The sequence below is a fragment of the Perca fluviatilis genome, chromosome 13 (genome assembly GCF_010015445.1).
Source record: "Perca fluviatilis chromosome 13, GENO_Pfluv_1.0, whole genome shotgun sequence".
NCBI classification, from domain to species: domain Eukaryota; kingdom Metazoa; phylum Chordata; class Actinopteri; order Perciformes; family Percidae; genus Perca; species Perca fluviatilis.
This window is the reverse complement of record NC_053124.1, coordinates 20,964,436-20,981,669: the sequence shown is the minus strand read 5'-3', so window position 1 is coordinate 20,981,669 and position 17,234 is coordinate 20,964,436. Positions and strand designations below refer to the sequence as shown.

Below are 17,234 nucleotides of genomic sequence, written 5' to 3'. Positions count from 1 at the left end.
TCCTAGTTGAAACTTCGTAAATCAGTACCAATTACAGGGAAAAAGGTTTTTCTTTGAAATAATGGCTCCAATAAAACCAGAATTATTAATAATTCATTATTTATTTGCTATTGGAAATTTTATTTTTCATATAGTTTTTTTTTTTTTAAGTTTTATTTGATTTCTGTCCTCTGGTCTCGCAAATACAAATCACTTGGAGAAATAAAATTAACAAAAAACAGTACACACAAACAAATATCTACAGATTATCTCAGTAAAGAGCTTTTTTACCCTTCTCCCAGGCTTTCTCAAGAAAACTGGCAAATTTATACATTTCACATGTGAACAGCAATCCTTCTTTAAGTATCATCTATATTTACAAAATCATTTATTAATATTATATGTTGAAGTGTATGCTTGCTTGTAGACAAATGTCATGCTAACATTTTATTTCAACAAAGTGTAACTGCTCAATGATTAGATTTCTTTTTTTTTTATCTGTTCAGGTTAAATTGTGTGACTCAATAATGCCATACATCTCTACCTGCACTATTTTCATTTAATAAACACTGAATTTTAAAATTCTGAAAACAATTACTTTAAACAAATATTTGTTTGATACCCATCAATGATCCATGAGATGTATGGGTATGAATAATTCTTTTTAAAATTATTACAATACCAATGGGCATGTTCAAACCAGTTCTGAATTTTGATTGGAATAGTCTATTCTTCACATTATCACTCAGAAACCCATTCTTGAATGGCACCCATTTATTTTGAAATTCCACAGGATGCAGCAGATGTTTTCTCATCAGATAACTATTTGGAGGCAAATCATATTTTTTCTCACTTGTTGGAGCAGATTCATGAACACTAGGTGTTTGGCGTTTTTTTGCCCCCAACGGTGCCTTCCAGGCAGCGCCAATGGTTATGTTTAGGGTTAGCTGGCTGGAAGGCGCCGTTTGGAGGCAAAAAACACCATCGAGCCGAACACGAGGGCCGTCACGTTTCTCCAAATCCACGATTTGATCTGACATTTTATCAGCAGTGACGGCAATGCCACAATAAGATCCACTAGACTACTTTTTTACAGAACTCTGTTCCCATATGTGTATAGATTAAGACTTCAGTCTTTAGATTGGCGAATAGGATCTCTCTCTCTCTCTCTCTCTCTCTCTCTCTCTCTCTCTCTCTCTCTCTCTCTCTCTCTCTCTCTCTCTCTCTCTCTCTCTCTCCTCTCTCTCTCTCTCTCTCTCTTCTCTCTCTCTCTCTCTCTCTCTCTCTCTCTCTCTCTCTCTCTCTCTCTCTCTCTCTCTCTCTCTCTCTCTCTCTCTCTCTCTCTCTCGAATAATATGGAATTTCTGCCCAACCATGGCAAAAATAAATTGCCTGCTTTTATTTTCTGGTTTTCTTTGTCTTCTTTGATAGTAAACTAAATATCTCTAGGTTTATGTGTCGACCTGGGCTTTAATAAATTTGAATGGGCATTTCTTTTGTATGTGCTGACATTTTCTAGATTAAACTATTCAGTGATAAATAAGAGAAAATAATGACAAAATTTGTTATTTGCTTTCACCCTATGACACGAGTTTTAGTGCAACAGACAGACAAGAAGACAACAAACAGTTTGTCCAGCTACACCAAACTATGGTCCAGGTCTTTCTTATGCATTAAAAGGAAAGAATGGACTGGGATTCTGTATGTGTGAATACTGTACTACTGTAATAAATTGTTGAGTCTACCTCTATGGTGTAGGTCTGGTCATGCTTGACAGTCTCTCCACTCCGCAGCGTCCTGGCGTAGGTGAACTCTGTGGTTGATGGGTCTTTATTTCCTTCTTGTGATCCATCTCTTCCTCGGCCTGAGACCTCCTCTCCTCCCACAGACTGGCCCGGCTCGACCTCCACCCTTCCCTGTGAATCCCCCTCAGAGTCTTCTCCCGGCTTCTTTTTCTTCTTCTTTTTCTGTTTCTTCTGGGAGTCAGCGTGAGCTTTTCTCTGGCGGTACTCAGCCAACTTGAGAGGGAAAAGGGAAACAGGCAGTGTTTAAGATAAAAATAACACTTTCTGCTTCAATGTTGGTCTTTGGAAGTTAAAAACAGTACCAAACACTTCAATCAAATCCTTTTAAGTGTTAATCTAGTCTACATCTCCGGTCGTAGCTTCCATTCAGATCTTAATTTATCTGACCCTAATACTAGGACTTCAAGAAGGAGCAAGAACAACCTGCTTTAGCCTAATGTACAACTTCATTAGTCTGTCTAGAACGGAGTTTATACTTCTAACAAAGAAAAAAAACACATATGAACCTACTCGGAGTCTACACAGTTTGGTGAAACCACATCGAAACATAGTGTGTCCCAAAAAGACGTCTTCCCTGCTCCGAGTGAGTCCTCCCTCCCTGTGTCCATATGACCCGACACATGCCTCTTGCTCTGCCAGGTGCTAATCCTGACTAAAAGGATTACATTTTTAAACTATGTCAACGATCTGTCTGAACGTATCTTCAAAATGTTATTCTTTGCTTTAAATTGTTAATATTCATGGATTCATGATAGAAACAACTTTTTGTGGTTACAAGAACCAACCTCCACTTCATATCAATGTAATAAGCTGCAGTGCTGGTGCTAATCTTAGTCTCCCTTTGATAGTCTGGACATATGCCATAACCTCAATCCTGAACATAGAAAATGTTTATATCTATATAACATATATATATATAATATACATATATATACATATATACATATATATATATATATATATATATATATATATATATATATATATATACATAATACATATATACATATACATATATATAATACATATATAATATACATACATATATATACAATATACATATATATACATATAATATATATATATACATATATATATATACATATATAATATATATATAATACAAATATATACATAAATATACAAATATATATATATATATACATATATATATACATATATATACATATACACACACACACACATATAAAAAAAAAAAAAAAAAAATAAAAATACAAAAATAATAAAAAAAAAAAAAAAATTCTAAGAGAGAATCGCGATACATCTAAGAATCGATTATTTTTCCCACCCCTACTGACAGCACAGATTGTATACACCTCTCCAGCAAACCCCACTCCTGTAGCAGCAAAGTCAGCATCAATATAACAACCAGGAGTGAGATATGAATGAATGCCAGTCTTACAGGGGGACAATCTGGTGATTACAACGACAGAGAGGCTCTGAAAACACAACAAGGATATCCTTTAATTTTGATTTAATCGGAGTAACACACTAGCACTAGTGTGCGATATGCAGCCGACCTGCCAGTAGAAATCGCCCCGAGTTTTAAAGACGTCTCAGGGAAACCCAGACTTTCGTTGAGCTGCTTATCAGGCTGCCCTATTTGGCTGGGCAGAGCAGAGCATTGGCAGAACATATGGAATACTGGAGCCTGTGTGGCTGTATCACCATCTGGGAAAGGAGACTACGTAGGTGTATCACCATCTGCTCTCTGAAAACATTTACACAGGCATATTCTTTACACAGGCTTTTTTTTTTATCCATGTCTAGCAGCTGACTAACAGCATCAACAACAACATCCAGTAAACTGTGTTTGATTTTAATTAAAATCAACTAAATTGCAATTACAATGTGGGGTTACTGGAAGGAGTGGAGCTACACAATTTTTTGTGCTGATGTGTGTTTATGTATGTTTTTACATGTATATGTCTAAATGTTTTGCTAATGTAATTTAATGGAAACATGAGGACAATTTGTTTTTCAGCAGGATAAATTTCAGTTTAAGGAAATTAGACAAACAGTAGGGTAGGATGAAAACAATACATATCATGAGATGATGTAAATTACCCACGATAAGATATTCTGCTGTAATGTTAATAATGGGGTGGCTGTCCCTTAAATAAGTATGGGTGTATTAACCATTGTGAAGTTTAAACAATTCAGGATAGATGTGAAAAGATTGGATTTTTGTAGTATTTTATAATTTGTCAGGCATTTAATTTGATGATTTAGTCCAAAACAAATATTTCTCTGGTTATTTAACAGTGTATCAATTGATTTATCAGAAAATGTACCATATCATATATCAGATATATAGCTTATCACAATTATAAATTAGAATTACATAGTTTATCCAAGACTACTGTCTGTCTCACTAGCATGTCACCCCTGTTTATTGTCATCACAGCAATGATTGTACCCAGAAGTGCGAAAAGCAATACATGAGAAGACTATTATGGTTTAAATAGAAATTAAAAAAGACATATGACAGCCTTGTTCTATGAAGCGAGGAACACAGCTGACCAATAACTGCGTCACTAGCATTTGTGAATTGATGACGTATAAAAAGTCAATGATCTTCTCAGAAAATCTTAACATTTGTGCCTCAGGAAAAAGCATACTGAATGCTCAACACTTTACCACAAACTGAAGAAGTAGTACATGTGATGCTCAATATACAGATCACAAGCATCATTTACAAAAATGTGTTATTATATGAGTAACAAAGTGGTTTGCTGTAGTTTGTTTGATGCCTGTGAGACACACTGCTAAAAATACTGAAGCAAAACTGAAATGCAGCAGTGCAGTGTCACCCGGGGGGGGGATCTCACTGTCTCTAATGTCATGTGTCAATGAGACTGCCAGCAATATTGTGTTAGTCAACACCTAGCTATTAAAGGCCCAAACTCTTGTGCTTTACACACACATTCCAGTTAGTAATCAACAATAGCTTATCCCTGAAAACAAAAAAACAGCAATTGAAGGCACCTGGTGCAGCGGGTGGAGATTCATCTGCGAAACTTTCAAGAGGCTCCAAACCAGAAGCAGGAATTGGCTGAAATGTAGATATTTACATATGCATATCACAGACATAGGATAAAAACTGACCTGTAAACAACTCCTGCCCTGAAGTCTCGTCACACTACTATCTCTGTTCTGTAGAGTCATTCCAGTAGTTTATTCTGATTCTCAGCACGTGCATACTGCCTATTAAACAATGACATTTGTCTCAGTTTAATCTGTGGGCCGACAATAAATTAACCTTGTTTTTCTCTCAAACAATACTTATCTCTCACGGTCACGGCCCTGCGTGCCTTTGCATTCAACAAATCTAAGCCATGATCAAAGTCAAGGATCCTTATAATTTCTTTTGAGAATGAATGAGGTCATGCTCATGCTGTATCATCCTCAAGCACCACAGTCTCCCTCACAACCCCAGAAAAAAACAGTCGACAGCAAGCAGGGTAAATACTTTTTTCTTACAACTCCTCCAATTCCAGCCTAAGTAACTTCAACTATATGATGGATTTTGGCCCGTTGGAGTGCATAACATAGATGCAACATCCTGGGTTTTAATCTAGACTATAGGACGATTGTTGCATGCCCTCGCCATATATTCCCCTCCGAAATATAATGTGCTATAATGTGTCCTTAGACACAAAAAGTAGTTTGAGGTTATTTGTTCAAAGTATAGTATATCTGGAAGACAATCGTGACTTCACACTTTCGAGAGTATTTGGTGCAAACCAGAGTGGCATTTAACATTGTAGTGCTGGACCACACAAAGCTTCAGATTACATTTACACCATATCTTTCTTAAAGATGAAATATTAAAATATGGAAAAGGACTCCTTCAGACATGACAAAAGTTTCTAGACTAACACAGAAAGTTAGGTTTGGTCATTCTCCAGGTGGTAGCTAATTTAAACTGGACAGCTGTTAGACTATCACATTCAATTAATCACCAGGTAATCCTTTCTCAAGCAGTACAGTATGGCATTACAAGAGCTTCAATTGCATTCAAAGTTATATATTCAAACATATATGGATAATAAAGACTGCAACCTAATATTGAAAACCCACCAGTGTCAATCAAGCCAATGAATTAGCTGAATAAGTTATGGTGGTCAAAGTCTATTAATCATATAGAGCTGTGCTGGGCACATACATGATTAGTCACCTGAAGGATTAACTGTTCAGGCCTAAGATAAGTAGATCAACTTGTACCTTTGCTGTCCTCAAAACCCCCAATGCTGTCTGACAGTGACGCAGACATTTTGGCTATTTGAACCCCAAGACAACCTACTTGCAACTTTCTGTGGATGCACTATTAAGATTTGCTGTGTTATACAAGGTTTGGCAAATGGTTTCTCCAATGGGCTAAATATATCTTTACTACTATAAGAAGACTGTTTAGACTATATTGTATGTAATTTGGTTTGGAAATAATGACAGTAAGGCATTTTTTAGCATTACAATTAGCACAAACATAAGTGAAGAAATACAAATCTGAAATTGTGCATAAGATTGCACTGCCCTGATGCCTCATTTTCCAGAATGATACAAAGCTTTGCAAGCACATAAATTAACCCATCAGTCATGATGGCAGAAGCTGGTAAAGTTACAAACATACTTTTAATCAGTGACGAATCAGAGAAAACAAAAATTAATTCCGTCCTCCATAAATGATGCGTGCATCCCTTGAGCCAAATAAAAAACACTGCAGTGCCCTGCCCTGCCCCTGAGCCAATCAGTATCATTTTGAAAATGCCAGAACAGCAAAGAGGCTGGCACATGTTATTCCCTTAAGTTGTATTAAAAATCAGTGCTGTTCAACACACTGTGTGTGACGGACAAATGGACTGGCTGAGCAGTACTGACCTATAGACAGATAAAAAGTGCAAGGGAAAGTCAACATTTAAAGTTATGAATGGAGACACACCCCTGTGACTGTAAAAGAAACCAACATCTCAACCTTGATTGGCGACATAAACTAAAAATCCTTTTTCAATGTTTCAGTTAATGAAATGTAACTGCACTGGACTACACAAGCAATTTACAATTTCTTTCTAGAGATCATGTTCAAAATAAAAGACTTCCCCCCTGGTGCTTGTCAAAGGTGCCATATGTGTGTCTGTGAGTTTCTTTGACCTAACACAAAATCTTTTTAGCATCATGAGCTTATCACTGCAGTTTCTCAAAAATGGACCCTTAACGCCTTATCTGCCTTGGAACTGGAGAACTGGGCTTGCACAAGTAACTCCATTATAAAAAGTGAAAAGCAACAATACATCTGCAACCAATGACTTGGAACAATAGCTTGGCAACACCAGCCCACAATTAACACTTCAGTGCCTGGTATGACTCAGTAGGCAATTGCTTGGGATGGACGTCACTCCAAGCCGGCGATACAATAGATGATGGACAGTTCTCCTTTCACTTTAGACATTAACATGAACTCTTTCATATACCTGATTTGAGAAACACATTAGTCACTGGTCTTTGCTTCTTCATTTGAAACAGGAAAATCACATCAGCTATGCTGATATTTTCATACTTCTTCATAACTATCACCAAATATCTAATTCTGATAAAATTTTGAGGCAAAGGTTGGGCCACACAGGCACATACTAATTATAATTTTTTAAATCTAAAACAGCTAGTTTAAAATGTTTTCCCTTTAGGTTTGGGAGTTTAGAGAGGCATTGGGTCATGTCATCAACACATTAACACTCCCCTTGGCTTGATCAGGTCAGAGGTTGGTAGGGCTGGGTACAGAACTACAATACTTTCAGGCACTGATTAAATTACCTCCATAGAATTGAGTATAGAAAAATGCCTCGTCATTCAATACCAAGTTTAAATACCTAAGGAGTAAATCTCATCAGCGTCAGTGAGCCAATAAGCATGCTTATAACAAGCCAAGCTCTAATAATGCTGGTAATTGGCTGTCTAATGTTACACGTCGTAGAGTCATACAGGAAAAACACTGTTACGATATTTTGGGGGCTTTTTTGATCTTTATTCAATAGGACAACTGAGGAAAAAAGGGGAGAGAGAGGGGGATGACATGCAGCAAAGGAACGTGGGTCTGACTCAAACCCAGGACTCTGTGATAGTTTTAGTACTTGGGGCGCACGCTTTACCAGGTGAGCTACAGGGGGCCCCATGATATTGAAATTTTCTGACCGATACCCAGCATAACAATGAGATATCTTGTGAAGTTTCTCCCTGCATGTGAGGGGATGGTGATATGGTACTGTGTAAAATAACAGCAGACCCTCCTGCAGTACAGTGGGACATTTTATAAACCAAAATACCAAAGCTATAACAACAGAGATGGTGTTTCTCATGTCCTCTCCCACTGTGCTAACCTAAAAGCCAGAGCACTAGCTCCACACCAGCTCAAACATGAAACCTAGAGTGACCAAAAGAGACACCAAACACTGTGTATTAAATGTTTCTCTGCAGTGTCTGGATGGAAAGCATTTGGAGTGTAACTTTCCAAGTCTGCCTGACAAAATGTATTAGTATTCTCAATACCAACACTTTGTAAATGGGTTCATGGAGAATCACAAGGACAAAAACTGCAATATTAAAAAGAGATGTTATATAACAGTTATATAGTGATAGTGATGAATATCTATGTGACTTTTGTGCCAAGATGAGGCTATAAAGATAACTTCTTTAATCCTTAGATTGTTACATTGATAGCCACATATGTTTAGTATATAAATCCTCTCATTAGCTACATGTCTTTAGGCTCGGTACAACACATCTTGTTAATATCTCCTTGCAGGCATGTTATGGACAGAATTTATACCCGAGATGTTTGGGTAAACAAATAGCAATAACAGAGGTGCTGCAAGGTAATGCTGTATCTCACCAGTCCAAGCAACGAGAAGTGAATAAAGCATATAGTCAGACAGAGCAGTGTACCATTTATTTCATGGCAATTTATAACATGAAACAACACTAATTTCTGTGACAAAAATAATAAGGATGACATGGGGATCAATCCAGGTTTATAAGGCAAAAGGATTATCCTGTTGTAGCAAGTAACATTGTTTTACATCAGTTATTGGATTGGTGGGGTTGTCCTCCTGACCTAAATGTCGATGCTGATGATTGAAAAAGCCAATGTAGCACGCCAATTTGTCATGTGGGGCTATGTTTGCTCTAGCTAGTGGGGATATGTCCTGTAAATCCTGTTACACCAGCCTGTCCGGCACACTTCAGGTGGCGTTAATAAGCCTTTGATAACGATGGGGCGGCTTGACTTGTGGGTGATTAAGTTGGCATTGCGTGCACACGCCCGCACGTTTCAGAAAAGTAAAATAAAACATTGGAGTAACGTTAGACAAACAGGATGACAAAGGAGTCTGTGGCTAGCAGTAGCTGTGCTAACCCCGGCGAGCCAACTCCCGGCTGTCAGCAGGGCGCATGTTTGCTGGGACTGACAGCTGAGAGGGGCATAAGAAGGGGAGGGGGGACCAAAAAAACAGATGACAGACCCAACCGTGAGGAAATAAGTTGTCGACAACATTAACTTACAACTTTACAGCAATACAAGCAGTGTTAATGAGTTATGCTAACACCAAAAACTGAGAATCCTACCTTTGCTTTGCCGGCCTCCAGCTTCTTTTGCCTCTCCTCGTCTTCCATCACCGCGGTCCCTGTGGCTGAAACAAGAGGGAAACTGCTTCATGCGAAATATCAGCGAGAAAAATCTAAAAACTAACGATTAAATATGTCTCTTGTCTGTCTTCCAGCTCGATGCCAGTCGCATTTACTAGGTGGTGCTGTCTCCTTGTCGGTAGCATAGACAGTCCGCCGCCATGTTTTCCACGTAAACATGAGACGCAACTATGATGACGCCGTGTAGATGCCTTCACAGTCACGCCCCCTGGCATTCCACTTTGTTGCTTTCATGTACTGTCAGAAATGTCGTAATTAATGCAAATAAAAACGTACTACCGTTTTGATCAGTGGGAGAAGCTATGGGGAGAAGAGGAAATTTGAGCCTATAGGAGTAGCACGGCATTAAAGTACTCTAAAGTCCTGCATTCAATTTACATCCGTATTAGCATCACACTGTACCTAAAGTATCAAAAGTAAAAGTAGTCCCTGAGTATTCCATAGAAATAAAATGGATCAATTGTATTTTTAAGAAGAATTCATTATCAGAATCAAATTCAGAATAAGCTTTATTCCCAAGGTAAGTTTTCAGTTGCATGGAATTTGCCTTGTTGTGTTTGTGCATACAATACACATACAGTATGAAAGTGGAATAAACCTTAAACAATAGAGCAAAGTAGCCTACTGCAATAGTTAAAAACATAAATATACAGTAGAATAGACTTTTTTTTTTTTTACAATAAAAATACGTAAAAGAAACTATTATAGGATACTACTTTAAATTTCATCATATGTTTTGTATGTCAAATGTCAATTCTTAAAGTAACCACAAGGTGTAGCTGACAAATAAATGTGGAGGATTAAAAAGTACAATATTTCTCTGGAATATTAAGTGGCATCAAATGGAGGTACGTGTACCTCAAAATTGTATTCAAGTAGTATTTTGATAAATGCACTAAGTTACATTCCATCACATAGCCTAATAATCAAACAGTAGTTGACTATCTAAAACTTCTTAAATAAACCACATGGCTCTGTTATTTTGTTGCTTTTCTTTGTCATTTCTCATGTTTTCATCTATGAGGTTTGGATGAAATCTGAATTTGTAAAGGAAATACTGACATGGCAGTACTGACATTTGTTTAAAAAGCATTAATGGTATAATTAATGTCATACATTTCACTGTTTTATATGCAGTCTGAATCCTGCATAAAACCTCTGCTCAGTTTCTATGGTTACGGGAGAAAAGACACTAGATATTTTCATTTCAAAGCTGTTTTTTTTTTCTTTCTAATAAAAACTTCACCCATCAACTAAAATTTTACACTATGGCACTTGATTGGGCTATTGGCATAAACTCTTTTGAAAAGAAAACATTTGAGCTTCCTTGGCTGAATGAGACAGCAGGTAAGAGACTGACATCAGTTTCCAGGACAGATAAAGGTTAGCAAGGACACAATGTACAAGCTATAATTTAACTTACAGACAGACTCCATGTGGAAATGATCTTCTGTCTACAAATAGTTTATGTATCATTATAACAGGTATTAGAACAGTACCTGTTCAGGATATAGCTTACAGAATACACACAGAATTGCCGTTTTGGTTCACTTCATTCATTATTTCTTCCACATTAAACATGAACAAATTGGAGAAGTTTGCAGCGATTCAGATGTCTGGAACCAGTGATGTAACAGAGCTGTAGTTAGGATTTTATTAGGTCCAAATTCCCCCAACATAACTTCACCCTGCAGAGGCAACACATTTTTACTACCAAAGAAAGTTTTTGAAAATAGTATTGAATACTACTCTAAAAACAGACATACTAAAGATCTTGAGTTTTAAAAACAATACAGCTTGTGTATGCATATTTGTAAAATGTAAACTCAACCTTAGGTCATTAAAAACCTTCATATTCACAGGAACAACACAGTGTTTGTCCTCAACTGAACATAGGTTAATGTAAAAACATTGTTAAAGTACTCGTGTAGGCCACAGTCCTGTCACCTTGTGTTTCAATATGGTTCATAAAATAATATGATTTTCTCAGAAAACCTGCTGGAGCTACCAAAATGAAAAGTTTTGTCTGCTTCTTAGAAACAATTAAAACATACCAGCAGCAGCAGGAGAGGATGCTCTGTGTCTTCGGCTGACAGGAGCCGAACAGCTTATAGTTTGGCAGATTTTGAATTCCACCCATCTTCTTTTAGACATTCTGATCAATTTGATGTCACCTGTGAACACTCACTTCACGTGCAAGAGTGTCTAGGAACTGCTGAGCATTTGAAAGTTTCGACAGCTTTTGAATTATTGATTCGCTGAAGGAGTAAAGTGTCAGCAGTTACCTAAGCAACTTTACCAAGTACACCACAACAAATGGATCAGGACAGAAATCCATTTAATATTAAAAACACAAAAGCAGACATATGCATGCATGAAGTAACACATAAGTCCCCTTAACAATTTTAAGAGGTTCAGAGGGAGTGAGAAAATAGGCACACTGGAATTAAAATGGAATCAGATAAGCAAAAAGGAATGAAAAGATGGCAAGAGAAAATTATTATTAGCTATAATTAGAAAGTAATTTATGCTTTTTGGCTGAGGGGAAAAAGAGCCCCTCAGTTTATTATGTACACCTATCTGAAACTAATCCAGTCTAAAAAAAAAGCCATAGAATAAAACCATAAATGGAGAGAACAAAATAAAAAAAACACTACTGAACACTATAAAATTTAATCAATATTCATTTAAAACATTAAGGTATAGATGTATGCTATTTCACTGATCAGAATAAACCTACGTCAATTAGCATCTCTGTTCTTTTTATTTCTGCTATTTGATACAATTTGTTTGAAAATCTATTTTTTTGTCTGTGTTACCTGAATATGCATATTGTATGTTTGTTTTTTTATAGCAGTGTCTTGCATGATGAGCCAAAAGTCTGGCATGACATAATGAAAACAAGCTAACTGTATTAGACTGCATTAGTTTTAGCTGGGTGTGCATAATAAACTGGCACTGAGTGTAAGATATGGAGGCAGCAATAAGCCGCTGATATGTGCAAAAGATGTAACATTCATGAATTGCCTCAGTGTAGGAACAAATTCATCCTTCTTTCTTGTGTCTTCCATTTCATCTCATCATGTGCCTTGTTAGACTCAAAATTATTTAAACAAGGCAGAAACATATGCCATAAGAGCTGCTCCCTCTCACATTATTATGCAAATATACAGGCAGGAGTGCTTTGGACAAGTGTGAATAAAGTGGAACTGTAATGACATATAAACTGGTCCTGCTGATGACTGAGAAAAAATAAAACTGAAACCCTCACCCTATCATGGTTTCACTAAAACACCATGCTCACTTCAATCTTAGAGCAGCAGAGTAAAATCTCATTTGCATAATGAAGATATCACTTTGAGGTATTAAAATATTCATGAGTGGTGGGATTCATCAGTAAAGACAGACAATGGGTCAGTAGATGTTTCAATGCTAAACTGTGAGCCTCAACACATGGCAAACGTTCTCTTGTGCCTCATGGGTATACAAGAACGTCAGCTGTATCACATATGTCTGGCATAAATTAAGTATTAATGCCTGAAGAAATATAATGAAAACATTTAGTATATCTTCACCTGAACTACATCCTTGCAGTGTAGAGAAGGCCATGTACCCTTATGCCATCAATTATGAAGACAAAATGTGCAGAACATGTAGTTGAAAAGTTAATTGAATTGATAAGATGAATTGGGGAAAATCATAATAAAATCTAAAATTCTGCTTACGGCCCTGCAACCATTACTGGGTTGTACTCGGTTGTACTTCTCCTACTGCTTGCTTAAAGGTAAACATTATTGTGACCAGTGTGAAAAGTAACCTATCAATCCAAATACCTTATTTCGAATTATATCTGATTATGTCATTAATTTATGGTTACTTTATAATCTTATCAATGAATCCTATGAAAGGTTAAAATTTGTAACCCTTGAATGAAAGTCATTTGCTGCCACCTAGTGGTTAAAAGCATGTAATGCAGTCTATGGTTGCAAGTGAGCAGAGAATCCATTTTAACTCCAACACGCTAGATGGCGCTAATTAGCGATATTAGTCAGGAATGTTCTTTTTTTCCTCTCGGACGACAAATATCGCGAGAGTTTTACCAGTTTCACGTTTCCGTTTTGATTTCGCATGTTGATTTTTGCAGGACTGTCAAATGTCCCCTCACGAGCATGTATGTGGCCAAGAGCCACTAAACATATAGCTATATGGTATGTGGTTTGATTACATTTTCTGCTAGAATACTATGGCTTGAGGCATTGATAAATGTATAATTAATTGTACGTGGTAAAAGTTGTAACGTTAACAGACTCAGACTTGGCCAGGACGTTCCATTTAACGTTAGTCATTTGAGAGCGAATAAAGTTTCTCAAATTTATAACGTTAAAGTAACGATTGACTTGAAACTTACAAGCAGATAGCTTAGAATATGACAGGAGCAGGTATTTGGAGTGTCAACACTGCATTGGGGGCAAGAACTAGGCTACGTTTACTCAAGTAGGATAGCTACTGTAACACTAGCTACTTCACTTGACTACTTTCAATTAACGTAATGCTTCTTTATTTCTTGTACACTTTTTACTCCATTAGTTACATTTATCTGACAGATGTAGTCAATATGTCACCTTCCAGATTTAGAGTTTACATACAAAATCTGATCAACAAATAAACTATGATGCATTGTTAGAAACTAGTTCTTACAACACTAAAATGCTGCCACATGTTTGTGCATCAGTAACGTTACTTACTTGATAATACTTAACGTTACTGTGGTTTTGCCTAAGTAAATTGGTCTTTTAGTTAAAATAGAGGATACTTTATAGTGTGGAATTGCTACTTTAACTGAAGGATTTGAGTACTTATTCCACCACTAAATAATTGTGACCAAGTGGCTATGATAACCTCGGTTTTGTTTCTTTGACTAGATTATTAATCAGCTAAATATGTTTACTTCTCTTTCAGGTCCACTAAAACTGGCAGTAATGTTACAGTGTAGCCATCATTAAAAATGGCAGCAGTAGCTGGAGTGAGGGCTCTCCTTAACCTCCGTCAATCAGTGACGTTGCAGCGCAGCTTTGGGTTAATTCCACTACAGTTGACATCAGCCTGCCTTCCCAGGAGGTTTTGCAGTGCTCCTACAAGAAGTAATGAGCTGCCAAAGCCACAGATTACCCCAGAGAATGAATCTCTGCTGGAGAATCTGAATCTCATGGGAGTTGATGTGAAGATGGCACGCCAGCGTCAGCCTGGGGTGCTTCGTAAAGTCTTCACTAATGAGCAAGGTCTCGCTCAGTTTCTGCAAAGTAAAGGTGCCAGCCGCAAAGTAATAGCCGGCATCATATCCCGTTATCCCCGTGCTATCACCCGCTCTATAGAACATTTGGAGCAGCGCTGGGAGCTGTGGAGAAACATCTTCAAGACTGATGATGAAATTGTGAGCATCCTGGATCGCTCACCTGAGTCTTTCTTCCGGTCCAGTGATAATGGGAACTTGGAAAAGAACATAGCATTTCTGACCTCGCTGGGACTGAACACTAAAGACCTCCATCGGCTGCTGACCACAGCGCCGCGGACATTCTCTAACAGTTTAGAGCTCAACAGGCAGATGGTGGAGTTTCTGGAAGACATCTGTGCCGAACTTGGTGGGAAGAATCCAGAGCAGTTTCCAAAAGCCGTCATATCCAGAAACCTTTATATTCTCATTCGAAGCACTAAGAGAGTCAAGACAAACATTGATATCCTGAGAGCTTCTCTTAAGTTGAGCAATTCAGAACTGCTTGCTCTTCTTCAAGGCCCTGGAGCAGAGATACTGGACCTTTCCAATGAATATCTGAAAAAGAATTTTAACAGTCTCCAACAAAAGATGGTTTTACTTGGCTGTCAGAAAGCTGACATAAAAAAACTCATCATCAGCTATCCAATGGTTCTGTACATTGGGCCAGACACGCTGAGCTCTAAACTAGACTGTCTCGTAAAAGGAGGAATAACAATGAAGCAGATACTGGAAAAGCCCAAAGTTTTAGACTACAGCACACAGAACATTACAGGGCGACTAGAGGAGCTGCAGAGAGTAGGATATGACTTCCAGAAGAATGGCATCAACATCCTGGACTCTAGCCGAAAGCGGTTTGTTGCAAAGATAGAAAGGCTTAGTGCCTCACCAGACGACTAGTCTGGCTCAATAGCCACTTTCTGACCGGAAGGATTTTTGCAGTTCCTAGAACACAACGTTCCTAGAACCCTTTTTTTCTCCTGTTCCAACTGGACCAATTTGGGGATTATTAAGTTCCTCTGGCCACAGTTCCTGTAACTCTTTCAGTTCCTATTTCAGGGCAGGGTCTTTTCCCTTATCCACATAGTGGTGGTTAGATGGCTGTGATTATAATAACAAAAGGTCAGTTCCTATGGCCACTTGGCCAGTGTGAATGCAAATGGAAAAACTGGTTTTGGGGGAGAGTAGTTAGTAGAACTGTTTAGAAGTGGACTGTTCCTATAACTACTGTACGTTCCTGTAACTACTTGGTCGGAAATAGGCTAATGGATGTACATTGCTGGGATAAAGCCTGGCATCCGGCGCTTTCGATATCTCCACTATCGGGGCTTAGTGCCACCCAGATCAGTTGTAATTGTTTTTTAAAAAATACATACAAGCCAGAGTGTTTTTTTGGCTTCTCATTAATCATATTTTGGTCTTGTTCTAACTATAATAATGATTTCTGACTTCTTGAACCTCTCTTTTGTAATACATCATTGTATCTGTAGGGCTACAATGAATCATTATTTCACTATTGATTAATCTACCAAATATTTGATTAATCAAGTCTCTAAAATAGTGAAAATCCTATACCCAAAGGTGTGTCTTTAAATTTCTTGTTTTGTCTAGCCAATTATCCAAAAACACAAAGATAATCAATTTACTATCACATAAGGCATCAGAAACAGCAAGTCCTTAAATGAGAAGCTGGAAATAGGACATTTTGGAATTTTTTAACTGAACAATGACTTACACAATGAATCCTTTATCAAGACCGTTGCTGATTAATTTTCTGTCCGTTTAGTTATTGCTCCAGCTCTAATAGCTAGTAATTCTTTTTGTTTTATTAACACGGAGAACTGCTAAAAAATCCTTGCCCTTTAAATGTGCATGCATTATTTTATTTCTTGGTCAAAGACATGTTGGAGAGCTGCTCTTGGTATTCATGTGAGGATGGAATCTTGAAATAAAATTGATATCCAAAAAGGCATAACATCTGACTACATGTTTCAATCATAATTCTTTATAGAGTATGTAATTAATTCACTGCATGAAAAGTGGTATTTTCGTCCCTGTAAGCGCCCGGAAATCTACCAAATTTTCGGCAGTTACCGATCAGCCTGTGAAAGTCACGTTCGTCTTTGCCACATATTGACGGAAACGAACCATGACGTATGTGGAGAGATTGGAGGGGCTAATTGCTCTAATTAGCATATGAATAGCAGCAAAACCGCACCTGGCCTGGCTTGAATTTCCTCACTCAGTATTGGATGAAACCACTACTTTTAGGCCCCGTCCACACGTACCAAAACGATCTTTTTTTTTATCCGTCTTCCCTGGATTAGTTTCAAGAAAAGTTGCGTCCAAACGAATCCACTTGTAAATGACTCAACACGCTACTTCATATTCCAGGCCTATAGGCGGCGCTGTTTCTGCTACAGAAATTCACCAAAAACGGAGAAGAAGAGCATAGTCATTTC

The 17,234-nt window shown here is 37.6% G+C and overlaps 2 protein-coding genes across 2 annotated transcripts in view; one reads left to right on the top strand and one right to left on the bottom strand.

Moving 5' to 3' along the window:
• Nucleotides 1–9,667, bottom strand: part of akap9 (A kinase (PRKA) anchor protein 9) — a 69,388-nt gene extending 59,721 nt beyond the window's left edge. Inside the window, exons 1-2 of the mRNA XM_039820922.1 lie at nucleotides 9,423–9,667; nucleotides 1,725–1,997 (exon numbers count right to left, since the gene is read on the bottom strand). Of these exons, the coding sequence (XP_039676856.1) occupies nucleotides 1,725–1,997; nucleotides 9,423–9,470 (321 nt within the window). The 5' untranslated portion in view covers nucleotides 9,471–9,667. The remainder of the gene's footprint in view (nucleotides 1–1,724; nucleotides 1,998–9,422) is intronic.
• Nucleotides 9,668–13,588: 3,921 nt separating this feature from the next.
• LOC120570709 (transcription termination factor 1, mitochondrial) lies at nucleotides 13,589–15,804 on the top strand. Its single transcript, XM_039819183.1, has 2 exons — nucleotides 13,589–13,711; nucleotides 14,463–15,804. The coding sequence occupies exon 2, from the start codon at nucleotides 14,509–14,511 to the stop codon at nucleotides 15,670–15,672; it is 1,164 nt and encodes a 387-aa protein (XP_039675117.1). The 5' UTR covers nucleotides 13,589–13,711; nucleotides 14,463–14,508; the 3' UTR covers nucleotides 15,673–15,804.
• The last annotated feature ends 1,430 nt before the right edge of the window (nucleotides 15,805–17,234 follow it).

Excerpts from the sequence above, each read along its gene's own strand:
- LOC120570709 (XM_039819183.1), top strand. The coding sequence starts at position 14,509 with ATGGCAGCAGTAGCTGGAGTGAGGGCTCTCCTTAACCTCCGTCAATCA.